This window comes from Phyllostomus hastatus, unplaced genomic scaffold (genome assembly GCF_019186645.2).
Source record: "Phyllostomus hastatus isolate PE091 unplaced genomic scaffold, TTU_PhHast_1.1 phas_scaffold_78, whole genome shotgun sequence".
In the NCBI taxonomy this organism is placed as follows: domain Eukaryota; kingdom Metazoa; phylum Chordata; class Mammalia; order Chiroptera; family Phyllostomidae; genus Phyllostomus; species Phyllostomus hastatus.
In genome coordinates, this window is record NW_025334041.1 from 110,630,459 (window position 1) to 110,657,070 (window position 26,612).

General features: G+C 44.9%; 1 protein-coding gene across 3 annotated transcripts in view; it reads right to left on the bottom strand.

The window, feature by feature from the left end:
• Nucleotides 1-26,275, bottom strand: part of TMEM178A (transmembrane protein 178A) — a 49,262-nt gene extending 22,987 nt beyond the window's left edge. For all 3 annotated transcript variants that reach the window (XR_006784336.1, XR_006784335.1, XM_045826935.1), the window contains exon 1: nucleotides 25,783-26,275. Coding sequence is in view for 1 of the 3 variants with exons in the window: in XM_045826935.1 (XP_045682891.1) it covers nucleotides 25,783-26,182 (400 nt within the window). In the remaining 2 variants the exon portion in view is untranslated. The remainder of the gene's footprint in view (nucleotides 1-25,782) is intronic.
• Between the last annotated feature and the right edge of the window lie 337 nt (nucleotides 26,276-26,612).

Sequence of the window (26,612 nt, forward strand, 5' to 3'; positions counted from 1 at the left end):
TATAAACCCATGATCTCTAGGGTTCAATGACAAGTCTGACTGATTCAACCTATTGCAGAAATAGTAAACATTACGACAGGAAATTTCTTTTTTTAAGTGGCAATAGAGAGCACCAGTAATAATGGTGCTCAAACAGGCACAGTCTTGTACAAAGTGGAAATGCAATAGTTTAGGGTAATGAGTGACCCCTGCTTTCCCTGAATTAGGTTTTGTCCCACTGTTTTTTAATCTTCACCTGAGGACATGCTTATTCATTTAGATAGAGAGGGGAAGGGAGGGAGAGAGAGGAGGAGAGAAACATCGATGTGAGGGAGAAACATCAATCTGTTGCCTGGTGCACGTGCCCTGGCTGGAGGCGGAGCCCAAAAACTAGGCAAGTGCCCTGACCTGGACTCCAACCTGCTACCTTCTGGTTCATGGGAGGATGCCCCAATCAACTGAGCCACACCAGCCAGGGCACCCTGAATTAAGTTTTAAATTTCCTTTAATATGGTTATTTTTTTATCCACAGTAACACACAGTAAAATATTTAAACCTTTAAAACCAGAGATTCTCAGCTTCTCAGAACCATCATGGCATACACAGTTGGCGAATGAGCGGATGGGATGGGAATTCATGAGTGGAGAGGATGTGATTTTAGGTGGCTTGTGGGGGATTTCAGCCAGCTGAGTGCTCTCTGCTTCTTTCTCCCTCCCCGTTCTTTCTGCCCTCTTCCCTTTACCTTCCCTCTCTAGCACGCGACCGGAGAACCACAGTGTGGAAACAGTTCCTATTATTTTTTTTCTTATCTCAGAGTCACCAGGGCAGGAAAGGGGGTATAATCATGCCATTGGATTATGCCAGTCCTTCTGTGGAAGGCAGACAGGGCCAGGAACAGACACCCAGCCCATACCTTGCTCCCTGAGCCCGACCCACGCGAAAGTGAATACAGCCATTGACTCGGCGGCTGCTCGCCCACAGCCCACTGGGGGATTCCCTTCGCACAGGGGATACTCACTTACAGGGACAGACTGACAGTTGCTGTGGTTAATCCTTGCTCCGGTCACAACAGGCTGACCTCGGAGAGATCAACACACTCTGAACAAAAGCTGTCTCAATCGTACATGGGTCTAAAGCTGTTGTTAACACACACCTGAAGTTAAAATCTCCTGTGTTCAGAGAGGCATCCAGTCAGTACGGGAAGCAATTCTAAGCTTTCTTCTCTCTCCAGCATAACTTTTTCAATTAGTGTGAACATCAGTGATTGACTCTACAGTGGCCTTTGACATCCCCCCGTTCATCCTAGGACCCAATGGAAAACAGTACGTTCCATCTGCGGCTGGGAAGCCACATTTGGGAATGCAGAAATACTGTTTTCCATCCAAGGCTGGTTGAATTCACAAAGGGGAAACCCGTGGATTGCGGGACTGAGTGTATTTATTGGGAAAAACTCTCCGTACGAGTGGACCTGAGCGGTTCAAACTTGTGTTGTTCGAGGATCAATTTCATCCTTGTCTCCATCCAGGGAGGAAGGAAGATGCCGAGTCTCGATCACTACTTTCTGCCATCAAAAGTCAACCAAGTGTTCTTTCTTTCATTCATTCGCTTATTCCTTTCTTAAACAATCATTTATGTAGCAAGTGCCTTTTAGACAGAGGACCTGCTTTCCAAATCTAGAATATGACACCACAAACACAAACACAAACACAAACACAAACACGGTGAAACTAAACCGTAACGCTGACATGAAGAGCAGGGAGGCAGAGGGGTTGGGGGGCCTCCCACCTGCCACACAACGACCTATAAACAGGGAGGGCAATTTCCCAAATACTCAAAAAAAGCAACTTACTGGAGAAAAGTTGCCCATTTCAGAACGGGTTGGCAGTGGTCCGGGCAAATTATCCCTCAAAACAATGCACTGTTGGCCCCCTCCAGGTGCCTTCACAGAATCCTTCTAGTGGAGTTGCACTTTCAGAAGTGTGTTTCCTTTCTGAAAACGAACCCTGGATGAAGCTGCATGGACTAATTGCTCCTGTACATAGAGACTAGGAAAGCAATGTTTGGTAGAGCTAATATATGAAAATATAGGCAAGGGCAATAGCTCTGCTCAGACTGTGAAAAAAATTAAACATATTTGCCACTATGAACAATGTTCTCTTGGCCTCTTACCAGACGGGCTGCTGGATTTATGAGGGGCTGTGTCACAGATACATATGAAGATAAATGGAAGCCAGGAGCCCCTTTAAAGCAGCCGGCAGGGACTAAAAAGAGAGACTTTTCAGTGGCTGGTGGAGTTGTACTTCTGGGCTTTGATGGGTTAGGGAAATCTGGTTTGAAAAACAATATAAACTAATTTGAAACCGTATTTCCTACTTTTTCTAAGTCATGATAAAGACTAAACAATCATCAAGCAAGACTGACACGTCAGAATTTCATTTCCTTTAACTTCTTCAGCCCCCCTTCTCAGAGTTAGGTGGCCTGGTAGGTACCAGAGACAAGGAGGCAAATCTCTAAATCGGACGGATGCTCAAGGATTCACTCCAACAAGAGAAGAGGATGGCATTCACCACCTTCCAGTGGCAAAAACCTTATGGCAGGAGGAAGCCAAATCCCAAAGCCATTTCGCAGCAGCCGCGAAAGTTTCCAGGACAGGGGCCTCGGTCTTTGGCAGCCTTTATCACCACTTCCCATGCGTTTTGGTTCCTCCAGCAGCTCCACAGGCATCGCTAAATCAGGACCGAAATCTGCAGCAGATAAGCGCACTTTTGAGACCGCCCGAACTGCATTAGTGCGGTTATAGGAAAAGGATAATCACACTCTTATTTATGACATAGCCTCTCAGGCTGCATTCCGAGTGCCTTCTCGCACATCTCTGTAAGTTACACAAGGCAGACACTCTCCCCTTTTTACAAATAAGGAGAACAAGGCAGGCACAGACCACTTAAGTCATCTAAATAGTAATGACAATTTACCGCGGTGTCCCACAAACCGGACACTATGCTGAGAGCTTTCCTCACGTTGCCCACACGAGGCAGGTTCCGTCGTTACCTCTGTTTCACACAGGAGGAAACTGAGGCTCAGAGAGGTTACATTATCTGCCTGAAGTCCCACAGCAGACAAGTGACAGAGCTGGCACTGAATTTGCCTCTGCCTCCCCAAAACCAATTTGTAGATAAATCTTAACAGACTGTCAGATGAGAATCATGATGACTATATCTGATCATGACTAACCAGTTCCCTTAAACGGACACGGACAAAGCAGGCAGGCACGGATTGACCCGTGGCACTGCTTCTATCATAATATTAATCTCTGTATTTCCAGTGCTCTCACACTGCCCTCCACCCAGCAGGAGGCAGAGAGAAAGACTCCAGAATGCAAACGCCCAAAGCTCCAAATGCAGAATGAAAACTTCCTTCCCTGCTGGCTGAGCAGGATCTCAGGTGCCTAAATCCCTGACAGAGGCCAAGGAAAACCAGAAGGGGCAGCGAGATGGCTGTGGAAAGAGAAGAAGGTGCTGGAAGAATGGGAGGGGGGAAAGGGCCACAGGGGTAAGAGATTCTACCTTTCTGCAAGCCCAGAGCCCTGGGGCACACCTGAGCCCCAGGTGGAAGGTTGGGGGTGAGGGTGCGGGAGTGGTTAAACACCTCAAGTGAGGACTGGAAGGGAAAACCTTGCCCTTGACCGAGTGGAGCTGCCACCTCCTAATGGGCACCTCTCTGTGTGTGGGGAAAGAGCAGCCACAACCAGCCCAACAGCACACTGAAGTCCCCTTCCTCCCTCCCATCAGAACTCACCCACCTAACCAGAGTTCAGTCAAAATCACCATCAGGTGCTGGACCTGAAATTTAAATGGACTTCTGGTCGGGTTCCAATGACAGTGTGAAGGGGAGCTGTAATGCTCTTTCTCTTTACCACCTGTGCTTATCGCACCTATTCCTAACAAGTCCTTGCTGGAGGACAAAGAGAGGACAAGACAGCTCGAATATAGTTCACGGCTATCCTGTACCGCCATTGTCATTGCATCTTAGGACACACACATAGAGATCGTGCACACACACACGCCACAACCACCCCATCTCAGCCCACATCTCAGCAGAACATGCCCACAAACTGTTCCCAGCCCTAATTTTACATCAAGCAGCATGAATGACATAAGACAAATGGACAGAAAAAAAGAAAAAGTGCCAATAAGCAGTTTTACTAAGCATTACTTAAATCAGCTATTTGGGGATACAGGCAGCAAAGAACCGGAGGGCAGGCAGAGCTTAGCAGAATCACAAAAATTAAAGGTTCCCCCAGCCCCCACTCACCCTGTGGGTCAGCAGCCCTGCCCCAGCTGCCACTCCGTGCCTCCCATCTGCTCCCCACTCTGCCCCCAGCCCCTCTGCCACCAGCTCAGCCCAGCACAGCACATTAGCATTCTTATCACTCCCCTCAACCAGAGAGGAAAAACTTCCAGCTGCCTGGTACTTAAGCATCACCCTTGGCACCGCAAGCCTGTAAGCCGGAGCCTGTGCATAATTGACAAGGAATATGTTGATAAGAAATGGGACTGTTCCAAGTTTCTGAAGGATAACTAGGTAATTAAAAGAAAAATCTAATTTAAGAAACTTCTGAAGAAATTCTTTTAAACTCTCCGGCAACATCCTTTATGGATTACTCTCTTTTCCTAGTGACTTCTGCCTTGTTTGGTTTTCAAAGCCTGGGGTTAGATATCTGACGTTCTAGGTCATCCCAGAGTCCCTCAGCCAACTCTGGGTAACTTGCAAAGCCCTAGACTAGACGCAGGAAGGCACGTCCATTTCCTTGCACGGCTCAAGCACCCGAGTTTTCTGAAGCCTGAGTGAGTGTCTGGTGACTTCCTGCTCTGGACTCACACAGTGCCCTCTGAGGGCCCAGGTGCTCCAGCCAGCAGCTGTTCCCACTTGTGCAGGGCAATACAGGTCTCAGAGAGCACTTACAAGTACCAGGAGCACCAGTGTGCAGCGATGGAATTGGCCTATGCAGTGCTCTCCGCTCCTGGCTGCATCACTTGGCTGCCTGGCTGGTTTAAGGCCACGCAATGAGACAACCAGCTGCCAAAACACCCAGAGACACACACAGGAACGTGTAGGGCTCTACAAACCACACACCAGGGTGTCCGTCACTTCCTAACAAACAGCCTGGACCAGTGTGTTCCTCATTGCACATCACCTCCCTCTCCTGAAGGCTGGCTTAACGTTAATTTATGGCCAACTCCCTGCTGTCTTCATGAAATTCTCTGTAAATCTGTACTTAATCTGTAAAATGGGACCAGTAATATTAATTTCATACCTTACTCCAAGGACCCTACCAGACTAGGCACGCATTGTGCACGATCGCCTTTAATCCCTGCTTTATGCGTCACCCCACTTGCACTAACGGGCCTTATCCAGCCGGGTTTGTTGAGGAGCTTGTCTAACCTCAGTTATTGGGCCTTGTGACTTTCCTCCAGTGCCATCCCGCCCACAAACAGAATGAAAACAAACACAGACCCTGCCCTCAGAGAGTTTAGAATCTAGTGAGGGACAGCGACATTACTGAAATAATGGTACTAACATTGTAGATGGAAAATTACAGCTCTGCCATGAAGGACCCCATGGAGCAGGAGGTGGCCCAAGAAGGCTGAGGTCCCTAAGGTGCACAGGATTACCCTTGTCGGGCAGAAGGGAGGACAGGTGCAGGGCTTTGAAGAGGAAGGCCGGCGGAAATGGGGTACAGAGTATGAAGGGGTGTCAGGGAAGATGAGGCTAGAGAGGACAGTGAGGGCGGGACCACAGAGGGCCTGAAGGCAGGTTGAGACGTGATCTCTATCTATTGTTAGCCTCCACAGAAGTCGCCACAGATTGTAAAGAAAGAAGACATGATCAAAATCAATTTTTAAAAACAAACAAGCATAAAACACTTCACTCTTGCCCCAGTGTGGAGACCAGATTGGAGAGGGCCAGAAGTCATTGAGGGATGGAGATCCAAGCAGAGAGAGACAGGGTCCTGGTGCGTGCAGGTGAGAGAAGGCCTCCGGGAGTGGATCTGAGAACTGAGTCCACAGCCAGGTGGAGGGGCAGGAGGTGGGTGGCGTTAGAGGAATGGGTGGTCTCAACAGAAGAACAGTGAAGGCAAAGGCATAGAAGTCAGGAGTGTTCACAGGGACTGGAGGTTTGGTGTCACTGGGGTGTGAGGGGTGAGAGGGAAAGTGATGAGAAACGAAAGCTCTAAGGGGAGGCTGGCAGAGAGCGGGCTGGAAGAGCTCCTTCCCCCACACTGTGCGGCCTCCTCATCCTGTTATCAGGAGCCACAGAAGGGTTTAAGCAGAGAAGTGATAGGATCAAGTTTCATTTTAGATAGATGATTCTGTCCTTTGGGCAAAAGAAACAGGGCGACTGGAAAGACTGGTTCACTAGGAGGCTATGCCCCCACAGTTAAAATATTATGCAGGTATTAAAAGTGATTAAAATTGGAAAGTTCTCCTGGCTTAATCCTAGTTGCAAAGCAGCATATATTGTATTCCCCCAAATAGGTGCTTGTGTAAATATATGCATAAAGACTGGATGAAAATAAATCAAATTTTTAACAGTTATATAACTAAATTGCAGGGTTATCGATGAGTTTTCTTCTTTGCAGTGTTCTGCATTTTTTACAATGAGCATGTGTTTATGAAAGTTCATAATCAGAAAAAAATAAAAATTTGAACTACATAAAATCAGCATATATGGTCCTATCCAACTGATAGCAACAATTTACATTTTGCTAGTGCCTGATATTTAGTGACCCTAAATCTTAAGCCACAAGATAAATATCATTCTCTCTGTGCTCACAGAGAGGAAAATGAAAAACAGGGAAGCAAAATGATTCATTTAACATGACACAAAGGGCTGGAGGCAGAAGCAGATGAGGACTAGGTAGATGCATGCACTCCTCAGCCCGTTCAATCCTTTCTGCTGAGAAATTATTTGAACAGAACAGATCATGCACAATCCAATAATTAAGATAGCCAAAATAATTAGAGAGACAGCCCAGCAGACTGCATGATTATCAGCCCAGATCAATAAAAAAGAAGTCAATCCACAGCCTTGAATAAATAAGGCTGCAGGCTACAGTGCTACAGGGACTGTAATTCCAGAATCCTGAGCTCAGATACGACACTGTTTTTCTAGAAGTGAGGAGGTGCCAGCATGAGACGGGAAGGAAGCCGAAGTGGCGTCCACCCTGGGCCTGCCCATCCTCACCCATGCTGACTGTGTGAAGAGAGAGGATAAAGCTAACCAGCCATACACAATCGTGGCACACTTCACTCCCACGCCGAAAGCGGTAGTTCATGCAATCCTGCCCCTTTAATTACTGATCATTCCCCGACTCTTCCCATCACTCTGAAGAGCTGCATGAACACAATCCTGGCTGAAGCCACAGCTACAGATATCAGACCCTCATGGCTCCCTCGTGGCTCCCTCCTGCCCAGGATGAGTATCCACCCCAGTCCTGGGCAGGGGAGCTGCGGTCCCCAGAGAGCACCAGGCCTGGCTGCTTCTCTTCTCTGTGTACCCAGGAAACACAGCAAAGACTGCCCCATGGAAGAATGGCCTCTATATGACACTTATTTTTATTTCTTTATATTAAAACTTCAGAAAAGCTTAGAGAAACACAGTGGTATTTTTCTAGCCTGAAATATAATTCTTGGCTTTGTTGGAAGGGCAAGGTGAGACTATGCAGAGGGAGAAAGGAGGAGGTGGGAGGCTCCCCAAAATTGCCAAGCTTGCAGATTAAACAAGTGCAAATTAGTCAGTGTCCAAATTTATGCTGAAATGGACAATACTGTATTTTGCAAGCCAATAAAGTGGCATTTACATGTACATACACTGAAAATGAATAACCAATTTAGATTTTCTTAATCTGCTGCAAGTGGCCCTGAGGATCAATAGGATGACAATTAACTAGAAGTTCAGCATCCATGGGTTCTAATTCAACCTTGCTAGAGCCAATCCCCCTGTATTTGCTTTTTCTAAAGGACATAGTAACAGCCCTCAGAGGAGAGACTGGCTGGCAGGCCAAGGCTGTGAACAAGATGACTGAGTGGAATGCCTGCAAATGAGACCTGACTGTGCCTGTCAATCACCTGGACACTCTCACAGACCCGCCCATCTGCCCCCCTGGTGACCCCTCTCTATTTCTGAGCTCTCAGAGTAGTCCCTCAGGCTCACCCTGCTCTCACTCTCATTTTCTCCTCTAGTAAGGATGGTCACAAACTTTACATTGTTCCCTAAGTAGGAAGAGCCGTATACCTTGGTACTGTGCTTATCTAAGACCCAGGTATTGCAACACAGAAGGACACCCAGGGGCCTCAGTCAATAACAATAAAGTCCCAAAGTCTCACTCACAGGAGTACCTCCTGAAACCTCATCTCAAGACTGTTTGCCCTAATTTCAGACTTAATTCCAACTTGCTTCATCTATGGACCCCTGTTCCTAGACCATTAGAAGCAGCAAAGCCAAGTAGGGAAAGGAACAGCTAGAGGAAGACAAAAGAAGCAGAACTGATATTTAGAAAGGCGGCAAGCATTAAAAAATCAGAACAGGCACAGTCATTTTGTTTAAAGGACAGTAGACTTCCAATAGTTTTGAAGCAAATAGTTCTACACACCTCTGTATTCCCTATGGACCTCAGTATTCCATCATACTGATAGTTCATAATGATCACCTTGCATCATTAAGCCAAACTTAAACCTAGTGCTCTCGGTTTCAGAAAGCAGAAATGTGCATAAATGCTTTGAATAAATATATTATTCAGTTAAATAAACACAAGTTTTAATGCACAGAAAGGTAGGTTTTAGCTGTCTGGAAAACTTACCCTTTATTTCCTGATGCTTTAAATAAATCATAGAATGTAATAATTTTGGAAACTCTTAGAAATCACGAAGGGTGATGTGACCTTTCCCTTCTCTTTTACAATGAAAAACTGGGATCTAGAAAGGTTTAAATGACTTGGCAAGCTCCCATCTGCAGCAGGAAGAGCCAGGACCAGACCTGTAGCTCCTGGTGCCCAGGGTTCCTCATCTCCTGCCACCCTCCCACATGGACACGTGACCCTCTGTAAACAAATGGTAACCACCAGCCGTCCCAATGTGATTCTCCTCCATCATATATGTTAAGTCAGGGAGCACAACTCCTTTTCCTGTTTCTGCAAACTGGTTTGGGTTATGTGGAAGAAACATGCTGTATGCATTTATGGTGCTTTTTCTTATGTTTTCTTATATTCCGTGAGTACAGCACTCTTGGTCATATAGCTACTCCAGAGTAATTTCACTTCCCTAGTTCATAATCTCCCAGATCTTACAGATTTTGTAAGGCTCTTCCTATTATTACTGTTTGTAGAAAGAAACAAACAAACAAAATCCCTTGAGGATGCAGAAACTTCCTAAGAAATGTATTCCAGATCAAGAGACCAAAGTTAAGACCACTCTGTGGTGGCTCTCCTCTCGTTCTCCATGGAGTTGCCTCCCCGCCACCTTCCCCAGCACTGTTCAGGATAGGTTAGTTAACCCTCTTTGAACAGGCTGATTTTCCTTCTCTTTCGCTGTCTTCTAAGTAAGTTTTCCAAGTGACTGAAATGCTTGTGATGGGCAAAGGTGAGGAGATACGCTCTATACCTTGACCCTACATGGTCTGTCTTGCTCTCTCGGTAAGAACCAGTCTGACCCTGACAGGGATGACGCACATGACTGGTGTGTCTGCCTAATCTCTGCTCCACGTGGAAGGGTTTGAGTAAACACAGCTGGTCCTAACAAGCGTGAGAAGTTGAGCAACAGATCTACCATTATAATCATTACCATGGATGACTAACGAGATTACCTTTTCTCTGCACAAAGGAGGAAATTTGGGGTCAAGAAAGTCGTGGCGTGTTCAAGTTTTTGGAGCAGGGCTTTCAGTGAAATTAACTATTATGCCGATTGCACGGTGTAGCAGGCCATCATTTGAGGGGGAAAAAAGAAGGAAGGAAAATGAGTAATCAACATTCATAATACAAATTAAATTAAAGTGATCAAATATAACTTCTAGTAGATTATTAAATTCTGAAAGCACATCTCTAAAACTTTTGAACAAAATGAAGCATAACACAATTGTTGAATTCTCATTGACTTCAGTAGATTATGAGTATTAAATACCCTTATGAAGGAAAGAAGGATTAATAAACCTAGAATGTTTTTCCTGTAGTAACAAAAACTATATGTCTTTCTTTCATCAAGCTCTTTTCAAAACTTCTTCAAAGAAATTTAAAATGAGCAACTAAGGCAAAATTTAATTATACCATGCAATTTTCTAAAGGGTACTCCTTTTTGCTCTCTATTATAAACTCTAACTCCAGTTCCTAAAAGCAGCTATAACGTACGTCAATGGAAGGCACATTCAAACCTGCAGAGAACTTTTTGTGAGTTTATTTGAGCCAAGCTGATGACAAGTGCCAGGAAGCCAAATCTCAACAGAATGAGGAATCCTCCAGAGAATGGCAGCTTGGCACCTTCTTTTATGTATTATAGTCAAAAGAGGATGCATAAGGGGGCGACATAAAATCCATTGGTAATAAGAGGGAGGCAGGAGAAAGCAAAGCGGGGTGGAGGGCCAACTGGGATTGGATAAAAAGTAAAAGGATAGACACTTACACAGGTGAGTACAGGATCATTTACAGTCAATTAACATACAACACTAACAGCGAGAGGACTTGTGGTGTCCCCCAGGTCGCAGTGCCTGTGCTCTGAGGGGTCTGGAGAAAGGAAATTGGACATTCCAAAGGTATGATATCAGAGATGCAAAGAGACAACAGACCGGCTCAGTGAAGGCAAAGTTTGACCTTTGTTAGGGAAAAATACCAGCCCAGGACTTGCTACCCATCATGAATTGCTTTTAGTCAGAAAGTTTTAATTTTTCTGAGTTCGTAGGGCTGCCACACACGCCTCCCTTGAGCTTGTTGGGTTGCGCACGTGGCCCCTTTTCTTCCACACTTATTATTACCAATTCCCTGTGAAATCATCGGAGAGGAAAAAAATTATACAGTTGAGACCTCCCAACCAAATGTTCCCACAGAAGAGAATTCCTGGAATAATGTAGAAAATCCTGCCTTCCCCTTTGAAGCCCTCAGGAAATGAAAAAGAACATTAGCAATAAGAAAGCATGTCACATTTAAAAGGGCAAGGGAAAGACATGTGGGTGAACAATCTGAAAACAGGAAAAGATTCTCAAACGTGGATTGTGCTAACGCTTACCTGCTTCTAGAGAGAACTGACCTTTTCCTCTCCATACACTTTGCTGAGTTAATTAAGCTGCTGTTTTGTGGGCATCCTATAATTACTGCCGGTTAATGCTGCCAAAGACCCGACAGGTTATGCGGATCCAACCTCTATATTTACAAATGAGAAAATGAGGATCTGAAGGGGAGAGGCGACCTGCCCAAGGTCACACAACTGGTTAATAGCAGAGGGAAGGAGATGCTCCAAGTCTGCCGACTTCTGTCACCTCAATAAACTGCAAAATAAACTTACTGGGAGGGGAACCACTTCAGAATGCCAGCAATGCCAGCAAAGCCGCCGGTCTCTTGGAGAGCTAGCTGTCTCTGCCTGAAGAGTCTGAAGGGAACTATTGCTCTCCATGCAATTCTCAGGCTTTTTCAGCACACAAGAGCCTCCCTAGAAACAAGGCTGACACATCAGAATCGCTCAGTGAAGAGCCGGAGGAAGGGCAGCAACCTAGAGGCTTTCAGCAAATTATCCCAGTGGTTCTGCTTTCTGGCCAAAGGAAGTATGCCATTGGCACTGCAACAACTTTACTGAAAATAAAAAATATTGACTATGCCAAAACTGTACATGGAAATGCTTGGAATGAACCTGACAAAACGCCACCTATGTATTGAGTTCTCAGTATTTGAAAACCACCCTACTAGGGCTTGTGAGAGAACAGAGACAAAGGAACTTGGAGGTCGGGACTTCCTATGGAGATGAGCAGGAAGAGAAAACCTCAGTAACAATGTAATCTTTCAGTGAAGGATTCAGAACATTGTATGAGGAAAATCCCCCTGTAAGAAGTGCTTCATTAATTTTACAGTGATTTCTTTGGAATACTTCAAAACTAAAAAGCATAACATAAATTTTTTTACTTCTATTATTATTGCTATGTTTTTCAAATGACAAGTATTTTGTCTTCTTTGATTAATTATTAGTGTCCTAGTCTTTGAAAACTGAGAATACTTCTTCCTTCTCCTTGCCCTTGAATTGAACCAAAAGCAATGAAGTGGGTGAGAAGAAAATGGACCAGATACAACAGTGCTTTGAACCAATCCACCGTAATTTTTTCAACAGCCATTCTATAAACAGATGCTGGCATCTGTCCCTGGCCTTCAGGTAGGGAGGGAGATAGATAAGAAAACAAGCCACAGGGCAATGTAGGAAGTACTATAATAAAAGGATGTGTGAGGCACACTGGGGTCCCAGCTAATAAAGCAATTTATTCTTTATTAGGGAATGAGGAGCTAAGGAGGGAGTCAAGGAAATTTAGAGAGAAAATAACAATGGAACTAAGCTTTCTGGAAAGAGGGCCCAGATGGGCAAGGAGGGACGGTGTCCTAGGCAGAGGAACCAGGACACACAATGACGCAGAGGGTGAAGGGCAGGTGTTTTGAGGGAGTGGCAGCTGGGCTGGTGGAGCGGATCCTGAATGTCATGGAGAAGTGCCTGGGTCTCTAACCAGAGAGGTGTCCACTCAGGGAAGGCTGATTTAGCACCTGCTGAGAAGTTTGGACTTGTAGCTATGGGCAGTGGGAAACCATTAGAGACTTCTTTTTTTTTATTTTTACCATTTTAAAATGTACAATTTAATTTTATTTAGTGCACTGTCTAGCCATTCCCACTTTCTATTTCCAGAACTTTTTTATCAATCCCAAAGAAAACCCTGTACCCATTCAGCAGTCACTTCCCATTCCTCCCTCCTTGTTTTCAGTCTCTGAGAATTGACCTATTCTGGATATTTCTATAAATGGTATCTTATACTATATTGCCATTTGTGTCTGGCTTCTTTCATTCAGTATGATGTTTTCAAAGTCCATCCATATTGTAGCATGAATGAGCACATCATTCTTTGTTATGGCGGAATAAAATTTCATTACATAGGTCTAGCACATTGGGTTTATCCATTCATCTGTTGGTGGACATTTGGGTTGCATCCACCTTTTGGCTAATGTGAATCCTGCTGCTGTGAACATTCCTGTAGATATTGTTGAGTTTCTGTTTTTAATTCTTCTGGGTATATTCCCAGGGATGGAATTGCTGGATCATTTGGTAATTCTTTGTTTAACGTATTGAGGAAACCATCAGATAGACTCGTAATAAAAGGAAAGACACCATTATATTTTAGAAAGATACATGTACCTAATAGATATTTAAAGAAACAAGGTCCCATAGAGATGGTACCCCAAAGAACCACCAAATAGCTGCTTATCTGCTTCTTTCTGCTTTCCTTTTTTTTCTTATCTTCTCCCTTGGTTTTTATTTTTTTCTTTTGTCTTTTTTTTTCTTTTTGAACCTTCAAATTGGCATGCAATCTGGTGGCCCAAATATATGTCCACCCACATACCTTGTGGCTCTACACTATCTTCTGAGGCTTCTGTGCTAAAACCCTGCTTCCTCAGCCCATCTGCAGCAACTCAGACTTCTTGCTCTGATATCCCTGCTCTAAACAGGTATCAAACTTTAATACGCAGGACTCTGGTTTCAAACGAGAGGTCCAAGCGGAGCACAGCAATTCCATCCGGAAATGTGAGGGTGCCCTGGACTGGTCTGACATGGAGAGGCCTGCTGAGATATCTGGGGTTCATCCTAATGCCCTCTCCCCCCACCGCACTCCCCCAAATGCAGAATCACACACTGCTGCACAACCACGTTCTCAGGGGGCCTTCCAGGCTTTTGATGTTGAAAGCAAACAACTCTTTACAGAAATTTCAAACATTGTTCAAGCCCAATACAGAACGCAAGTAAAGCGTCTTTTCTTCAAACTAGAGTCGGTTAGTTTCTCAAATATTGAATATGTGCCTCTGTCCACACATCAGGACTCCAGCAACAGCATAGAGTGATTTGCTAATTTTCTTTCTCAGAGTTGTTACAGTCAGAGGTGCACTTGGCAGTCATAATAATGGTGGCTTAGTTACCACTCAAGGGATGGGACTAAAACACGGCACTGTCACTGTTTTTCTACAAAAAAATTAAAACAAGTCATATTGTAGGGTAAACAGGTTTTTATAAATTGGCTTGGGGGCGAGGTGGAGGGGGCAAGGCATGTTCAGAACAATGATCTCCTCTTCGAAGCTGTCTCTTGAGCGCCCGCACCCTGGGCGTGAGCGGGTAGGAGGGGTGTAGGAAGGGACAGGAGGCTGTGCGGCTGGGAAGCACTGAATCTCCTGGCTCACCAAACCAGTGTCAGTTAAATCTACAGGAACTGCATGATCAAATCTTAGAGGATGCTGATAGCCCTGAAAATGCACAATTTGTACACTTTACTTTCCATTTAAATGTAGAAGTATAATTATAAATAAGCCTCCTTAGAAACAACCATGCAGCCTCTGAGTCACTAGAGATTGAAGAGCCATACAAGTAAAGCACAGGGCTTTCAGGGGACTTACACGTGCCCGTGAAGGGTAGGAGAACGTGCCCCCCCAACACAGGCCTCTTTGACAGAGGGATTATTGTCAGCTGAAGGCAATTGAGAGGTACATACAAAAAGCTCTGTGCCGCACTCCTGGCTGGATAAAAGCAGACATAAATTTACAAAGGTTCTCCACTGTGGCAGATCCAGGCTGGCAGGATCTGTGTATGTTGTGGCTGCTCGTGAACAAATACACATGGACTACAGAAGTCCTGTGGAGAAAAAAGGGCTGGCACGGCCGCTAAGTCAGAGATAGAGTGCCCCGACCCCCGCCTGGACAGGCTTTATTGTTTTCCTGGGTACATTACAAGGAGGGTAATCCTCATTTACTATGCATAGGTTCACTTTAGGTGGTTACCTTTTACAGACAACAAAGGAGAGGGTGTTGCTAATCACATCAAAGAAGGATATTTGCAAATGTAAAAGGAAAAGTGGTTGGATTGTTAAACACTCCATCCTTGGGAGGTTTAGGTCAGATTTTAAGAAGTTGCAGTAAGCCCGTGCTGCCTCAATTCAGGGTAAGGGAGTTTTAGCAAAAGCAAGCCTCATAGCGGGCTAGGTACAATGCATTCCCCACAGGAAAACCTATGCACGGGCGTGGTCCTGTGTGCTGACACGCACCCCACTGGTTTTCGAGGTGAGGGCTGAGCTACATTTCCACGGCACGTGAAATGGTTCCCCACACTCTACTTCCCCTCTGTAACAGGAAAGATAGAAGTTAATCATTGGAGACAACTCCAGACCCTCATCAACCCAGACACAGTACCAGAGGAATGTACATAAAAAACATGGCTAAAATGAACCCTTATCTACCATTAGTTTTCCCCATATATTTGCCTTCCCACAATTTGCCAGCCTTAGAAACTCAAAGACCTTTTCCTTTGTCTTGCCGCTTCTCTAAAAATGTATTGTTCTTCTGTTCCAGTGCTACGTAAGCCCAAGCTTTAACCACCTCTTTGAGTTACTCATCTCCGAGTGCTCCCATGTACATGGTTTTTTCTCTTGTTAATCTGTTTTTTGTCAGACTAATGCATAGGGTCCCAGCCAGGCAACCTAGGAGTCTAGAGGGAAAGAGATGAGTTTTCTCCCCTGTGTCAGGTCAGGATGTGGAGGGAGAGCATAGTAAATCTGGAACAGCTAGGAGAAGATCCGGGGGCTCCTCTCAGTCCTGTTTGGCAGGCGGGAAGGGACCGCCATGTGGACTTCCCTGTTGTGGCAGGCACCAGGGTCCTGTACATAACAGCCGTGGTTCCTTAGCTCACAGGAACCAGACTTTGTTCATGTGTCAGGCAACCAAGCGCTTCCTGGGGAAGGCAGGGCCCTTCCCCCGCAGCAGGAGACAGGCTTGATTGGTCTGAGGCAGTTATGATGATTCCATTCCACTCCTCAGGGACTGGTTTAGGAATGGTCACGTAACATAATTCTGACCAATGAGACCTGTGGGACATGTGCAGGGAGGCGTCTAGGAAATTAACACTTATTGTAAAAAAAAAAAGGACCGAGAAAGGGGCGTGGCCTCTCTGGCTTCCTAACCCACAGACGGTTGCTGGGTGAGGCAGGGATTCCCGGCACTGCCAGGAGCAGAAAGGAACAAGCCAAAGGCAAATCTTGTTGTTAGGACCACTGAAGCCAGACAGCACTGAATGTTTAATCAGCCCGGGTACAGGCTTCCTCCGAACTTCTTGTTGTGGGAGATGACAGACACGCTTTCTTTGTAGATTAGACCATTTTTATTTGGGTTTTCTGTTATTTGGCACTAAAAGATCCTTAACTGGTAAACTTACCTACATGATTGGATACATGTCTATCGAACACTTTTATTAATTGCATCTAAAACAATTAGGCCTACCACCCAAATTATGTTTCATACCTAATCAGAAATGCTGCTGTATGTGACTTTTCCAGAAATAACAACTCCAGAAAACTACATACATGGAACACCTGGCTGGGGGGGTGGGGAGGTGGGAACATGCCTGCCATTAGAACCTGCAAATAGCCTAGAAGAGTGCTAAAACACAAACTCTGTGATAATTCAGAAATAAACACATGCTGTAGAAGAATGCCTCTGCCACAAATTTCCAAACTGAAAATCTGGGGCCTATTAGTAAGAAGCATTCGATTTCCCCCTGTGGCATAATCAAAATGTTACCGCAAAACCATCTGTACCTGTGGTTGAAAGACTAGGGAACGCTCTGTTTAATGCCTTCCAGGGGTGCACAGACATAATTCCAACAACTCTGTCACATTTGGAGGGCATACAAGACTGTGACCTTTTATGATTTCTCCTATCATTTAAAAAATTTTTTCCCAAATTAGGTGTGTTGGGATCAGAAGACTAACAGGTAGTAAGTTATTTATAGAGCTCCCAATTTTCCAAATCAATGGGACCTGGGTATGACTTTGGCCTCTGAGGCACCCATGCTGACAATACCCATCAGCCACCCTCACAGCTCCCACCCCTAAAAAATACACAATCTGGATAAAGTCCCCATCCACACTGCCCGTCAGATTGCTGTCCCTAAGCCTCTTCTGTACAAGAGTATAGGGCCACCCCTGTCCAAGTGATAGACTCTGTTTTATAAATTAAAACTAACTTGAGATTATGCTGATAACATCCCCTCCTACACAGGCATTCTGACAATATGCTTTCAGAAAGAAAAGGGTGGGGGTTAGAGCTGGCATGCTGGAAATTCCATGTATTTGACAGGAGTTTGTAGAGCAAGTGAAACTTTCAAGGGCATCACAGTAAACACACACACACACACACACACACACACACACACACCTGGGTAAGGATCAGGCTGAACGTTCTTTCTACTACATGAATTTTGATTCTACACATGCTTACCCATTTTCCTCCTACCAATTTGACTCTCTCAGAAAGAAAAAGTAACCCTTGAGGAAAAAAAGGAAAGAAATACACATCTTCTGGCTGGATTTTACCTTTTCCTGCTGAATAGTAAATAGTTTCCTTGTGTCTTTGCACCTGAACAAAAAGATAGCATTTTGCAGAAACATTTATGTTAGTAGTTATTGTTTTTCCTGTCACTCTTTAGTTCAGCTTATCTTTCATTTTCTAGTGCTTGTTAGTTTTAGGTTCCTTCAATCAGTGCCCCCACTGGCTGAACACCAAATGGAAGTTTCCCTACAATACGTTAGTCGCTAAGGATTAAATCACCTGGGATGGGTGATTCTCAAATGTCAATGACGTAAAACAATTACTGAGCTCCAGTTTGGCCTGGACTCAGTTATTCCCATTGGCCATTATATCTTTGGTTTCTTCGCCCTACAGTTTATTCTATCTTCTATGTCAAATCGTCACTCTGATGATCTGTTTCATAATGTTTCCATCACACAACAGGTGATCCGTGGAATACTATGTAACAGGCTGCACATACTTAAAATTCCATGACAACTGGACACGTTACTAAAAGCAGCTTTCAAAATTGTGAAAACTTAAGAAATGGCATTCAAACTCAAATTAACCCAGAGCCCTCTGCCACCGACTCCGACCCCCTCCTCGCTGCTCTGGTGTGCTCCCGGGAAGCACAACCCCACGGGATGAGGAGAACTGAGCACCCATGTTTTTCACCAAGCAGCCCCTTATCTTCAAAGCATTTCTTTTCCAACACTCAGTAGTAACATTTGTTGGCTGACTGTCAGAGTGAAGCAAATGCTCACGTCCCCTACACCAGGTAAAAATTCTTTAAAATGTAGCCCAAAGAGATCCAAGCCCAGTATAGCTTCCCACACCCCATACCCCCTACCCTGCCCCTCCCGCTGTTATAGACCCTAAGTCTGCAAATCAGTGCTTGTTGGCAAGGCAGATGGAAGCATCAGCATTAATTTGCAGTGGAACGACCTGTTGAAAAGGGACAATTAAGCCTTCTGGAATTATCTAAACACTTGTATTTCTGGAACCTCTTCCCTGTCTATCTGCAAAGCATCAAATAACTTGGAGAACCAAAAGGGAGTACATTACATACGTTAGCTCCTTAGAGGAGCAATGAGCTTGTTGATTTTGTACCAATGAACAAAATATCAAAAAGTCTAAACACTGGGGGACATCCAGCAAATTGCAGAAAGTAATTGTGTCCTCGGTAATTCAAATAATGGGAACTAAAACATGGTTTGCTCTGTTCCCCTTTTTTCACTTGCTAATGAATTCCCTGATGGGTGTCCCCAGGACATTATTGTTTGGTCTGCAAGCAGCTTATCTGGCTGAGTTACAAGAAAGATGGAGTGTGGCATGCAGTTCCCGGTTACTCTGCAGCAAACAAAGGCTGTCAGCTTCCTGCCGGCTCTCCCATGCTCCAAGTCCAGTTACTTCCTTTTAGTTAAAACTTGCAATAAAACAGATTAATCACTGCAATCACTTTTCACCACAGGGAAACACTATAAGAGAGCAGATAAAAATAAACTGTCATGAATTTTACCAGGTTTTGAAGATAAAGTCCATTTTCTATTTACAAATCCCTTTATTTTGATAACAATCTTTACAACCAGAGGTGCACAGCTTTAGACAATATCAATGGTGTGGTGTTTCTTTTTCTAAAGTAACTGTAGAAAAACAATTTTTTTTTATCTTAAAGCAAGTCTATGTGGTTAAAATGATCGTATCTGAACTGCCTCCAAAATATTGAACTGAGGTTCTCCTCCAAAATAGGCATATTTGCTATTTGTATTATCTGCCAGCCCTCCAGTTTGGTTGTCTTCAGCTATTTCCTTTCATTTCGCCAGCTGTTTTGCAAGGGGGTGAGAACTGAGGGTGACCGAATCTGATTAGTTTTACTCTTTTTCACCAGCAAAAAAATACAACAAAGAGTCCCAGACAGTCACACAACTGAAGGACAGTGGAATCTCTCCAAAAGAAAGGTGGGCACAGAAAGGTGGGCACAGGGAATAAGGCGGCAGCCCACCTGCGGTCACAGCTTGCTTGGTAGACTCCCAGATCAGTAATCTGGGGTATACTGCAGGTGTACTCAAAGATGAAGGAGAGTTCATTCTTAGTTAACTGTTGGGAAAACTCTGTGACCAGCCTACATTCCTTCAGTGTTCCCAGGCCTCATGGTCTCCCACTTGGCATTGACATTGGGAGGATCGGTTATTCCCTCAATGAAATGTAACAGCCAGATGCTCCCTAATACAAGCTTATCTTCTATGGCAATCAAGAGCACTTGCAATTATGAGCAGTCTGCCTGATGGGGTTTGAGAGCTTTTTTTTGAGCTTTAAAGAAGAAAAAATCAGTAGCTAAGGAAAAAAAAAAACCCACAGCAACTTGGGTATATAATTGGATGTGAACTTTCTATGACATAGCAAAAATTCTTTCCTTCCTCTCAAGACCACTGCTAAATGTTATCCATGGAACATGGTGGATACAAATGTCATTTCTTCTGGCAATTTTGATTACAAACCACTTAAAGCACCATCTAGTTTTGTGTTTATAAATTACTTTTAAAAGACAATTCTTGTATTCAGATGAAAAGGATGGAAGCAAGTATCTATTTTGGAGCGCACGATGGCAAGGAAGAATTTCATTTCTGTTCAACATAACCTTTAGGAGGGTAGCAATAGCATGTACTGAAACACAGAGAATCACACTCAGGTGTGGTGAGCCTCAAAGCACTGTGGGACATAACCACAAATCTGCTCATCAAGAGCTGTGGAGTAGGAGCTGGCAGTGGTTTAACTGAAAAAGGTTCATTACATCCTGTGTCTAATGGCAGAAATAATACGGAAATAAAATGCACCTTCTTCTTTCCCCTGTGCAAGAGAAGTGTGTGTGAAGTAACAGTGCCCTGGGAAACCCACTATAAAGTTTACCATGGTAGGACAAATCACTCCTTCCTCCGCTCAGACGAGAAACTTGACTCCTCCAACGAGCAGCCACAGCAGTCTTCAGACTGGAGTGTGTACATGCGGGGGTACACAAGCAGCTCTTTGGAATGTGGGGTGAAACAGTTGAACTTTCACTGATTTCTATTTATAATCACATCCCTTCAACATTTGCCTTTGTCTGTGTTTTATGACATCTGTGTTAACACAGTCCATGCACATGATTTTAAAATGATTACATATAAATTATATAAGGTGATGCTCAAAATAATTTTGGAAATCACTTGCCTCAATAAGTAAAAAGAAAAAGGAAGTCTTCAAGATACCCCCAGCACCCCCAAAACTGAAGAACCCTTCTACCAGCAGCATCTTGTGGTCCAAGAGTAGGTCAGAGCACAGTAGGTGAGCTAAAGGGTTAGAAAGGAGAAACAGTGCTAGCCTCTCAGCTTTCCTAGATAATCTGCTCTTGGAAGATAATTATTCCAACACAAATGATACCCTGGTCTACAAATGCACTGAAGAAAATCATCAATCTATTTCTGTGTCAGGTAGAACTTTGTGGGTCTTGTACAGACTATTAATTTCATGGAAAACAAGCAACAGGGGAAACAGATAAATCATTAGCAGAGTGAAGAGCAGACCCAATGAATTGCTACCAATTCCTGCTTTCCTTTTCTTGCAGAGAGCAAAATGACAAAGTATTTATGTCCTACGGTCTTTGATATCTCTGTTTATCTCATTAAAGAAGAAATGCTTCTGAAACCACAAGGATATGTTTTATTTCAAGTTTCAAGAATTCAATCCCAAATGATTTAAACGAGGTAACTTTTGGCATAGAGAATTGTAATCATTATTTCTTAAATTCTATCATTTCAAATTTCATCAAAACAAAACACTACAGTATTAACTTTCCTTTTGTTTATTGCAGGCAATATATAATATTACACTTGATTTACATAAACAGGATACATATATTTGAAATGTTAATTGTTCTAATGAAAAATTTTAATTAAAAATTTTTAATAAGTTAAGGCTAGCAAAAACAGTCAGAACTTTTGAAATAATTGCAATCACAAATTCCTATTTAAAATTAATTTCTCCAAAGTTCTACATAATGTATTCACTAGTCTCATCAATGTTTGTTTATTAAAGTCAGTGTTTTCAGTAACGGAAAGAACCATTATATAATGCTTCTGAGTCTCTTTCCATCTGTCCTCTCATTTTACTATTTATCCAGTAGTTTAAACATAAGAATTACACTTGGACCAGAATGGCTAAGCATCCCCCAAAGGGCACAGTGCTCCACCACTGTGCACTCTATTTTCTGTCATTTACTTACCAATTCCAGCAGCCTTCCTCAAGTGCTTGTCCCATAACCTACAAGAGCAGTTACTGTGTAATCCACTGGAAAACAACTCCACTACTTATACAAGCTCCATGAGGGCAGGCATTTTTTTATCTATTTTGTTCACTCCTGTATCTTCTATGCCTAGAACAATTCCTGACACACAATATATATGTGTTGAGTAAGTAAACAGGGTGAATGAATGAATGAAATACATGTTATCTGTTCCATTGTACAGATCAACTAAGACTCAGGAATTCTGTAAAGGACGCAGTGGTAGGGCCATATTTAATGGTGAGCCAACCTCCAGGATAGGGAGATGCGGTAGAATAAAGAACCTATCTTTAGGTCACCTCCTCTCATGTCCTGGGCTCCTTATACAATCCATGCTGCCTTCCTACCTTTCTGACTCTCTGTAACTTTTACATATAAAAGCTTCTTTCAACCCCCTGCCAGCCCCAGCCAGCCCCAGCGGCTCTGAGGAGCCTGAGGCTCTATCTAGTGCTTTCAGCCTGTTCTCTCAAGCTCCTACCACTAGGCTCCCTCAACTTTTCTACCTTTTTATTGCCGAGTGGAGGATAACTTCATTCGCATACTTATCAGAGACAGTTCTTACTTTGACCAGCAAAGCTTCCTTAGCACCCAAAGTCAGTCTGGTAGCATAGTGTTCTAGTCTTGGTTCTTAATGGGTTTATCAGTAACTTCACCTCCATTCTCATTGAAGGTCCTTGGGTTGAAGGTTCATTGTAGACCTTCAAGGGTCACTCTGGGCTAGAAGTGAACAAGAATCATAATGAAGGGCTAACAGTCAGAACTGGATGATTTTTCCCAACTACTTTACCCATTGAGATCAATCCTTTTCTGACGCATGTGGTCCCTCTTAAGTAGATTAAGACTCTAGAGTCCACACATTTCATTTCTAAACTGATCGCTCACTGTCCACATTGACTGTCTTGTACATCTCTCAAAAATACTTGCTTCCAGCTGCAGGAAATGCAATCAATTCCAATTGTGAGAATGTTTTCCATACTATCAACCCTTCAACCCTAGATTGTCCTCTGTAACTTTCACCCACCTCCATCCTGGCTTTGACCTCTAAGTCCAAATGAGGAAAGGCAGACCTCTTTTTCTCTCGAAAGTTCACCGAATATGCCAGGTGGTTCTTGCAGTCCTTTCTCAACCCTCTCCCCATGCCTCCCATGTGAGTCTACTTTTTTTTCATTTCCTATTATTAAAATTTGTAAATGTTAGGACTCAAAATCAAGGTAATTCAGAGAGGGAAGTAAGAACGGAACTTGGGACCCTAGTTATCCAACTTTTTAAATTGGATATGATGTGAATTTCTAATTATATATGACTCATAAGATATTCATACCATAGCCACTAATGCCAGATGTCAAAACATAGGTAATAATGTTTACCTAATACTAGTGCCCAAATCATCTGTTTGAGAAAGGAAAATGTCAGCAGCATTTTCCTTTCTCAACATATTCATACAATTTTAAAACTGTTCATTTTAGCCATTCACTTCCCAGATGAAACTGCGACCCAGAAGATTTAGCTAACAAGCCCAAGGTAAGTTAGTAACAATGTTGCAAGTAGTTGAGGCATTTTTGGCCATCTTCCAAACAACAAGTTATGGTTCTATTAGGTACTCCTGTCTGTCATTTTTTTCCAAACTCCTGTCTTAGTAATGTCAGCTTATTAACTCCCCAGGAAGCTACATTTACATTGTTATTATTACAACGATGATAGATTTCAAAACTAGAAAATTCCCTAAAGAATAGTCAGCTTTTCTAAGACTGGACAAGAAACTGAAGGCCAAAGAGGCCTGGCCACCTGTTAGAGGCGCTGCTGCAATTCAGCAGCAGAGCCAGCAATGGAGCCCATGCCTTCTGATTCCAACCTCAGATTTTGTAGTGTTCGGCACAAACGACTAGCTAAACACCATGAATAGTATAAACCAGAGATTGTCTTAATCTAAAACAATCATATCTAGAAAAATAGAATGTTTTTAAAGTATATCAATCCTGTCTTATGAAATTACTAGTCTAGAGAACCATTTGTCAGAAAGATGGTAGACGAAGGGAGTTTGAAAAATGGGCAGGAGGTTGGATTCAATGACCTCTGAAGTCCCTTCTGTCTCTAGGGTTATTTGCTCCTGGACTGACCAGGAGCCAGCACCTCAGCTAGCAAGTGCATCTGCCGAGGCAGGGAATGTGCCCTGTCCCATAGAGGTCCCTCTCCTGTGCTTGGGTTGGACCCTGCCCTTCTATTACAGGCATTACTCTATATCCAATTTACATGCAATGAAATACTCTAGGCTTAGAAAAAGTGTAAGGAAATGCAGCTCTGTCATTTCCAAAGACAGACTACACTGTTTAGCTTTCAAAATTGCCTTGCCTAAATGAGCATTCCATAACTGAGCCTCCAAATTCAGCTTTTCCAGTTTATTCATGTGCTATGCTACTATCAGAATTAATTATGCAGCATCTTCCTGAGGAGAAATCAGATTTGGATGCAAGTTAGGAGAGGAAAGAAAAAGGTGCGCTTCCCAAAGGCAGGTTACTGTGTATGATTCCCCCCCAAACTCTGGAGTCCTTCCATGAACAGACAGGTTTCAGATGGCAGTCCCCAGCCGGGCTAGCCATAGGAAGGAGGAAGTTGACACATTTGAGAAATGAAGAGTATGCCAACGAGATTCTGAAGGCCAAAATATTATTAACCCCCTCTTTCCTAAGCAGTTCCATTCCAAACCGGAATTCAACACAAGTCTGTTCATTTGTCTTCCTGAGTGGCTACTAAATACTAAGATGTACTGATTTAGGACTTTTTCTTTTTTGAATAGTTCAAAGGATAGAAGGTTTATTTTTTTATCTCAAAAAATTATATTAAGGGTGGTGCTCTGAAAGTTCGAAAGGAGCTTCCTCATTAGGGCTGTCACATTGAATATTTTTACATAAATGAGATTTTTAAAAAATCAAACTATCTGGTCACATACATGGGGCCCAGGTGTTGCCTAGATTTCAGAAGAGCAAACTGATGCTCTACAACTCAGTGCTAAATTACAAAACAACAACCAAAACAGCCTTACAAGATAGCACAAAAGTAGGAGGAAGTGATTGTGTAGACAGTCCATGAGCAAATCCCAAAGCTCTGCTGTCAGGCGTTGGGCCAGGTTCTCCCCTCTCCTCCCGCTGGTGTGCCTAGGCACTGAGGACGGCATGCCGAGTCATGGTCTCCAAGGCTGAAAAATGGTAGCTGTCCGATCTGCGTTCAGCTGCCGCCCCCCAAAGCACTGATGGTATATTTGAGGTCTAATCCATAGGAACCCTGCACTTAGGAGGTTTGGAGAAAGGTTCCCAGGCCTTCTTAGCTCCCCATTAGCCTGCTAGCGACAGCATCTGTTCCGCCTGCTACCAACATTAGCTCAATCCAAAAAAAAAAAAAAAAAAAAAGGGCCCCTTTTCCCCTCTTCCGAGTTTCGCGGCACTTTTCTTCCAAAGGTATTTCTAAAAGGACAGCACAACTCAAGGAAAGGCGCCTACTGGGAACCCCACGGGCAGCAGCTCCAGGAAAATCGACACGGGCGTTCCAAGTGAGGCAGGTGTACAAAGACAGGGAGGAGGAGAGGGAAACACGGAGGCAAAGAAAGACTTGCGAGAAGGGGGAAAAGAAGAACAGCGGGAGGAGATAAGAAGAGAGTCTTGGAAAGATGTGTGAGAGGGAAGAGAAAGGAGGAACGGAGAAGAAAGAGAGGGAGAAGGACAGAGAAGGGAGGCGGCGGGGAAGAATGAAAGAACGTGCCGGGGAGCGCTGCACCGGGACTCGGCGGGGAGGTGGCCGCGGGGACCGGCGCGCCCGCGGGGAGCCGCGGGCTGCGCTCCACGCGCGGGCGCCCAGGACGCCGGGCGCGCCCGCCGCTCACCTTTCAGTATGAGGGTGTCGATGTCCCGGTCGATGCCCAGGAAGTAGCACTTCCTCCAGAGGCCGGAGTAGGTGGCGAAGAGCGGCCGGCCGCACTCGGCGTCCAGCCCGCCGAGCCCCAGCAGCGAGCGCCAGGACTCGGGGTCCGCGCGCCCCGGGCCGCCCGGGAGCAGCCGGCGCCCCAGGGGGGGCGAGTCCCGCAGCGGCAGGTGCGACAGCGGCATCAGGCGGTTCTTCTGGTCCGGCGGGTCGGCGCCCGTGCGGCTGCGCTCGCAGCTCTCCTTGTGGCGCCGGGGGTCGGTCTCGTACCAGTGGTCGGTGAAGATGGCCGTGACCAGCAGCCCCAGGGAGCAGAGGCTGAGGCCGAGGCTGAGCGCCGTGACGAGCGCCCGCGGCTCCATGGCTTCCCGCCCCGCCGCAGCCGCCGGTGGGATCGCGCGCCGCCGCCAGACACAATGCACTTGGCCTCGGCGCTCCTCCGCGCTCCCTCCCGCGTCCCCCAGCGGCCCCCCACCTCCCTCCCGCGGCCTCCCCGCCCCCGGCTGCCGCCCCGCCGGCTCCCTTTTCCCCTTCCTCCTCTCTCCTTCCCACCTCCTCGTGCCCGCTCTGCGCCCCGTCTCCTCGCCCACCCCCGCGCGATCGCACTTTCCTGCCCTCCTCTCCCAGCCCCCTCGGCTCACTCTCTGCGCCCCCTTCGCGCTCACTCCTTTCCACCCTCTCCCCTCCGCCGGTTCTAACTGTCGGCCCTGCTCTCCGGCGAGCTCCCTTCCCTTTTTAATCCCTCCTCGCCGCCCTCACTTTTCTCTCTCTCATCCTCCTCTCTCCCCTTAA